We start from the raw sequence: 7,020 nt of genomic DNA, 5'->3' as shown, positions 1-7,020 counted from the left end.
CTAGTGGGTAACACACTTGCCTATGAACCAGAAGACTACAGAGTCACAGGTTCAAATCCCACTTACTACCATTGTGTCCCTGAGCAAGACACTTAACCCTAAGTTGCTCCAGGGGGACTGTCCCTGTAACTACTGATTGTAAGTCGCTCTGGATAAGAGCGTCTGATAAATGCTGTAAATGTAAATGTAAATTTATGTTCTCACCACTTCAAATATCTATCTAGAATGGCTTTTGTAAATTTCTTGTAATTATTTTAATAAACCACATGCTGAAACTGATTTGATGATGCATACATTAAACCATTTATGTAAATGTTTCTACATGAATGAAAAATGCACAGGACCAGGTGTGAATGTGGACTTTTGCATTACGTGTGTCTTGCTAGCTGCAACCTCACATAAAATAGAAAAATGAACAAAAGTTCTCTTGAAATGAGTACGATCCCGCCAGTTTTGGTTAACAGATAAATAAATTCTATTAGGCGTTCAGTAAAATGTTTGGCCTTCGGTACCAATAAAACTCTAAATGAGCTAACTACTTTTTAAAAATTGGTTTTATTATCTTAAAAATAGAAAGTTTGTTGATCAGTGTAAGGGACTAAACAGTCAGGCTAAAAGAAACTAGGTTTTCAGTTCAGTAGCAGAATTTTATTACACAATGTACATCACACACGACCAAACACGTCTAGACCAATAAAATAGGTAAACTAAACCCAGCATACCTTCCTCCACACATAGGGAATATTTAAACATATACACCTCCATAAACTGTATTAAATGCAACCAAAATTACAGTCAGGAGAATAATCACAGATGATAAGAAATGATCTGCTGTCATTTCTGTTGGAGTCACCAAACCAGACTCTAATGGAGGGGCACTTAGTGCATTTTTTGCTGCGGTGTAGAACTGGATCAGTAGTTCCTGGCAAACAGAACACGGTTCCTCTATAAGAACATTTGTGTTTAAGACTGAATCTGAACACCAGTAAATAAGTTGAAATAAACTTACTGCTGAGGCTCAGCAGCTGTTCCTGACCCGTATCAGAGAAAACAGACGGTGGAGGAGACGCTAGATGAACAGAAAATGTTTAAAGCACAAACATACAAATGATAAAGTTACACATAAGTCATGTTTAAATCCAGGTTAACATTACTAATCTTAATAATAAGTCATTTCTGAGATGAGTGTAATACTCACGTCTGGCCTTCTTGTAATCTGTATAAAAGAGAAGAGAAAGTATTTTATTATTTTACTGATTAGTAGTTTCCCCACATGACACCATGTTTGGTGTAGAAGTTACTGATGTTGTTTGCTGCGTCTCTCACCTGATCTTCTCTTCACAACCATCACAACCACAGCGATGAGAACGAGAGCAGAAACAACCAACCCAGCAACGATGAATAGAATATTATTACCTGCAGTAAAAGTAAAAATCTGTTTTATACTGGACTGTGTGGATTGTGTAATAATAATAATCTTTATTTAGGATGTTGCTCACCTGAATTTGGCCAAATGTTGCCAAAAAAGCAGTAAAGTAAATCAAATGGTGAAATCTGAGTCTAGGTGTAATATTATAGTAATATTCTTTTTTTGTTTTATTCTGTGATTAATGTGTATTTTAAACAGCACCAATTATACATTCTTATTTGCCTAATAAAGTAGATTAATAAGAGCAGTCAGTTACTTAAACGTGTCCAGTTTCTGTGTAGGGTTGGTATAAATGTGTGTAAAAGGGTTCTGTTGTATTTCTGCTTCTTTATTTGTGACAGAGACTGTCAGTAACATTCAAACCAGATCAATGGTCAATAATGGAGGAATAGAAGGCGGTGAGTTTGGAGGGCATTTATATTCTGATTTTATTTTACTAATAAAGTAATTTAGCTCTCGTTATCATTATTGTTATTATGCATAGGATGAAGGAATAAAAGATCTTTAATTGTGTCCTCAGCACCATACAGTGAAATATTCTCCACCACACTTTGTTGTAAACTGGTCCTACACATTTCTATCCAAAGGACATTAAAGCAAGAAAACTGACGATTCTGTCTAGAAGCTCCTGTACCTGGACTGTTGGTCCTGATCTTCTCCTCAGTCAGGATCATGTGGATTGGGTCTCCACTCTTGTGCTCCACCACACAGGTGAACTGGTTCTTCTTCCTCTCATCAGGGGTCACTTTGAGTTTTGCACGTTTCTGGAAGGTTCCATCATGGTTGGGCAACGTCTCACCAACATTTACATCTTCATGCAGATCCTGTCCATCTTTCTGCCAGCTGATCATCACCTTATCAGGGTAGAAACCTGTAGCGTGACAGACCACTGGAGAGGAGGAGTCTGTCTGCAGCAGAGACACCTGAGGAGGGACTAGAGACAGGAAGAGAGGAGGGGGACAGGGAGAGAATTTGGAAGAGAAACAGGACTCATTTTATGAGTCACTTTACAACATCTACCTGACATTTTATACTCCAAACACAACTGTAGTACAGTTACACTAAGTGGTTGTCATTAAACATTTGCAGATGTTTCCTTCTTTTGTTTCTCTTTTTTCTAACAGTTAGAAATGTGTCCTAATTATTTTACATTTACAACAATTGACATCACCTGTAATGACTTCCTCCTTGACTGGTTTTCTTTTCTGGCAATCATGATATGTATGATACAATTTTTTATACTGTATATTCATCTATGTTTTCCTAGTATATTTCCATATTTGTGTATTTCTTCTGTGTGTGGTCTGTGCCTTTTTCTGTAACAGAGCCATGACTGATCTCTACCGCTCTGTGTTTCTCTGTGCTCTCTTGTGCTGCTGTACCTTTTCTCTCCAGACTGATCTTCCCATAGTCAACATACTTCTTTAGCCAATGAACACACTCCTGGGTCAAGTAGTTCTTCTGGTATTCAGCAGCACGTCCATCATTCTTCTGTTTGGTAATAGAAGCTTGTGGTTTTACAGCCACCCAAGCTGTGCTCTTCAAATCCAGTGTTAAAAAATCTTCGCCATCATAAGCAAACTGACTGTAACCATCTGTGACTCCAGTCTCATCATCCCATTCACAGCCGTACATCCGCTGGAAAAAGTGCACTCCTGAGACAAGATAGAAAAATAGAATAAAACAATTGTAATTTATATTCAATTATACAGGTGAACATTTTACTGTAGATGCTGTGGCGGAATATTGCAGCCCCTCAGCACCTGTGCACAGTAGTCAATGGAGAATCAGCCAGTAAAAAAAGCTCTTCTAGTCAACCAAAGTACAAGTGTGAAGAAAACCCATATTATCCCAGTCTGCTCTTTGGTCTCTTATGTACAGAACAACACACCTTACTCTTCAGGAAGAATAATTAATCTTTACTTTCACTAAGTGTGATTAGAAGTGTCTGAACATCCAAAGAACTAGGATTATTTGTGAGAATGAAGTGATGAGCTTTTCACTCCTCTGTTTTCCTCCTTGTATCTCAGCTCTCATGATTCTACACAAAAAAAAATGTTTGTACTGCTTGATGCTTTTTGGGTAAATTTCCTGGATTAAGTGTAGTATGGGGTCTCATTTATAACGATTGCATATGCAAAACAGAGTTAATTGATGTGCACACCTCTTCTTACGCATACATTGCAATCTATAAAAAAAATTACAACAAAATGTGCGCATATTATGCAAACTGATTCATGCGTGTGAACATTGAGGGTGTCATAGAATGATTGATGTGTGTGTTTATTTATGATGTATGAATTTTTATAGTTAGTCAGGACGTAGAGGGAGGGGTTTTTATACCACCCCCGGAAATTATAAGAGCCTGTGCAGGTTTTCTGACATTTTTCTTGTGCACATACTTTCAGTATTTAGTATAACCCCATGCACTGTGTTCAGAGCATGTAGAGGCCATACAGGGTAGTTAATGGATTATTGTCCACCTGTGTCTGTTAAATTCATCCTTCTACACTTGCTCAGACTAACAGTCAACATTTCTAACATTGATTAAATATTTGAACTGTTTTGGTTTTAGCAAGGTTAAGTTGCCTGTAGTGCTCACCTTGTGTCTGGTTAAAGCGATTCATGGCAGTTTTAATGTTATCCTTGAATGCTGCAGTAAGACTGTTTAAAGCATCTGTCTGTCGCTCCACATACTTTGCCCCCAGCTGCTTCATCCATGTCTGTCTGCTCTCAAACTGGTGGGTGTTACTGTCAAAGTATCCCATCACTTCATTATCAACGACACTTACAGAAATAAATTCAGGAAATCCACTCGTTCCCGTGGACACGGTGTAAAATGCCAACCAGGAATGGATCACTGTTGAAGAAGACACAGGAAATTTAATATAGCAGCAAATTATATATTTTTTGCAGTATTAACGCACAATATACTGAGTTAATGCTGGGATACTGGGTACAGTATACTGGGATGAGCATACTTTAGTTGAAAAGGTAAAAAAAAAAAACATTGTAAATTGTATGACAGTGAACTGAATCTTGAATACTATTGTAGTTTTGTATAGTCTTTATTGAATAACCTTTATTTATTTATAGGAATGTATTCCAGCTGTTGTTACTCGTCACGCCATAGAGGAGAAAGCACGAGGCAGAGATGCACCACATTCAAAAATAGGATGAAAACACAAAAGAACCAATGAACAGGGCAAACAAAACAGAACAGACTATAATAGCGTGGGTTGCATAACTGTTTCCTTGCTCTACCCTGCCGGTAATGCTGGCATAACAACCATTGTATTGGAAAATGTCAGTAAGTTTTCATTTCCTGGAAAATGAGCAATGTCTGCCCACTTGGAATTTTTTTTGAGCCTCCTCTTACGTAATCCGCTATTTTTTTAGCTGTACTAGTAAAAGCTTGGCTTGATTAACATTAATGTTACTACTAACAATCATTGAAAGGAAGTCATTGAAGTTAGCACGGAGATGGTTGCACCTTTAATATTTTTACTACAGATTACTACATTTGTCCTTTAGCTTACACAAAGAAACAATTAAAAAACAGGAGGTACTTTCCCCATTGCAACTGTTGTGTAGATATGTAGATATTTATTGCTGAGGTCTCTTCCTATCAGCTGTAACTTGTTCCCATATAAACTCCCATGTTTCTCTTACTCCATTCACCTCAGTTCTATTAAAGTTTTGTGTTTGGCCCCTGTTGCCATATTTGTCTATGTTTTGTGTCTAATATGTCTGCCTTATGTCACAGAAATTCATTAAACTGAAAAATATTTTAGTAAGAACAAGCATTACATCAATGTGGTATTTGACTGTCAAGAGACAAGGACATGGGACAAAGACACAATACAAGAGGGTTGAAATATGATCAGACGTACAACATTCAGGGTCAGTACTTTGGGAATGGGGACTATGGTAACAGAGAGAAGCAAAGGTGGACACATGGACACATGGTACCAGGCTGTGATACAGGAGGCACACGCAGACATGGGAACTGAACTAAGACTCAGACCAAGGGAGACAACGATCACTGCCGCTGGATGTAAGAGGAGACAATCATTACATTGATGTAAGTACAGTTTCAAGAATTTCAAAGAAAATGCAGAATTGTGGGCATTAAATGTTCACACATTTGGGCCTAACTTATCAATACAAGCATATATTATAGTGTGAAAATCACGATACGCCAAGATTCACATGTGATTTATGAAACAGGTATACCTGTGTCGGTCCATGCAAAGTGGAAACCGACATCATTACAATTGAGATAGGTGAGACTTTCTCTAATATTACTATTGTACTGAAATCGCAAACTAACACCATTTATTCAGGTGGAGAGGAGTAAAATGATGCTGTTTGGCAGCTTAAAAGCAGAATAAAATGGGGTGATAAATGGCATGAATGGAAGCAGATCAACGCACCATAACTTGCCCAACGAGTTATAAGTAATGCCGTTGGTCCGACGCACGGTGCGACATCACTCTCCCTTCTCTTTCTCTCTGTATCATCTCAATACATCGCAGTGTATCCGTGAAGAACTATATTATGTCTTCATTGGACAAAACTCACAGAAATGAGCTAAATAAATAACAAATGAAAAAAATTGGAATATTCATCGTAGGCGCACTGTGACTGGTCGGTAGACAGAGTGCGGTGGAAGGGAGGGCGGTGTCGATACCTGACACAGAAGAATCCACAGAACCGCCTTCAGGATATCATGAAAAATCTTCACTCACATGAACATGTGAAAAGCTTCACTAATGCTATATGGGTGTTTAACACACTGTTTTTTGTTTGTTACGTAGGAGTCTATTTCACCTTTATCTGTCGGAGCGTTTCAAATTTACATATATTAACATACTGTATGTGTGTGTGTGTGTTTCATATTTACATATATTAAAATATTTTGTGTGAGTTTTCAGTAGTATAAATGCATGCTTTATTTCATATATGAATGTGTCTGAAATATTTCCTAAACGGCCCCTCATATTCCTGGCTTTAAGACTCGCTGAACTGTACATTCCTACAGGTGGAATACTGCACCCTGCTGAGCAGAATTTAATTCCAATAAGGAGCTACTTTTTTATGAGCTAGTTATTAGATGTGACTTCATCTAGTCGGAGAATCTTCTGCCACCAGAACCGCACTAGATAGGTAATTGTACATAATAAACGTAGAGATAATTACAAAAATATGTGAGTAAAGTATACAAACCTCCTGAAGCAAGATCTTTCAGCTCCAGAGTGAGAAGGCTAAGAATGAGCAGAATCTTCATTTTAACTGCTTAAATCCAAGCACCAGAATGACAGCTTCAACTTCTGGATGGTAATCTGCTCTCAAAACAGGATGTGGAGTATCATTGTGCTTTGAGGGCTGGCTGTTTCAACCACAAACGAAAGAGAAACCTTATTCCAAGAATAGCCATTAAACGCGCTGGAAATTAGAAGGTGGCAGTCAAACAAGTAATTAGACCCTGATTCTGTTTACTGCTGTTAACTGCCAGTTTACTGCTGCTGCAATATCTACAGTTTCATACAATATACTTCCACCACAATGAGCCCAGTAAAACAGAACAC

The 7,020-nt window shown here is 37.9% G+C and overlaps 1 protein-coding gene across 1 annotated transcript; it reads right to left on the bottom strand.

The window, feature by feature from the left end:
• Window positions 1-626: 626 nt before the first annotated feature.
• Window positions 627-6,820, bottom strand: LOC114774175 (major histocompatibility complex class I-related gene protein-like). The gene is made up of 8 exons (XM_028966085.1): window positions 6,659-6,820; window positions 4,032-4,289; window positions 2,812-3,084; window positions 2,064-2,363; window positions 1,327-1,416; window positions 1,199-1,216; window positions 1,010-1,069; window positions 627-922 (listed from the first exon to the last, which is right to left on the bottom strand). Exons 1-8 carry the CDS (start codon window positions 6,717-6,719, stop codon window positions 774-776), a joined length of 1,209 nt encoding a protein of 402 aa, XP_028821918.1. The 5' UTR covers window positions 6,720-6,820; the 3' UTR covers window positions 627-773.
• Between the last annotated feature and the right edge of the window lie 200 nt (window positions 6,821-7,020).

Source organism: Denticeps clupeoides, unplaced genomic scaffold (genome assembly GCF_900700375.1).
Source record: "Denticeps clupeoides unplaced genomic scaffold, fDenClu1.1, whole genome shotgun sequence".
NCBI lineage: Eukaryota > Metazoa > Chordata > Actinopteri > Clupeiformes > Denticipitidae > Denticeps > Denticeps clupeoides.
The sequence above is the reverse complement of the archived record's forward strand: the minus strand, read 5'-3'. Positions and strand labels throughout refer to the sequence as shown.

What these genes read in the sequence shown, in the direction of transcription:
- LOC114774175 (XM_028966085.1), bottom strand. Translation starts at nt 6,719, where the DNA reads ATGAAGATTCTGCTCATTCTTAGCCTTCTCACTCTGGAGCTGAAAGAT. An exon ending in GATCAGTCTGGAGAGAAAAG is followed by an intron (nt 2,364 to 2,811) that starts GTACAGCAGCAC and finishes TCCTGTCTCTAG; the next exon opens with TCCCTCCTCAGGTGTCTCTG. An exon ending in GATCAGGACCAACAGTCCAG is followed by an intron (nt 1,417 to 2,063) that starts GTACAGGAGCTT and finishes CTTTTACTGCAG; the next exon opens with GTAATAATATTCTATTCATC.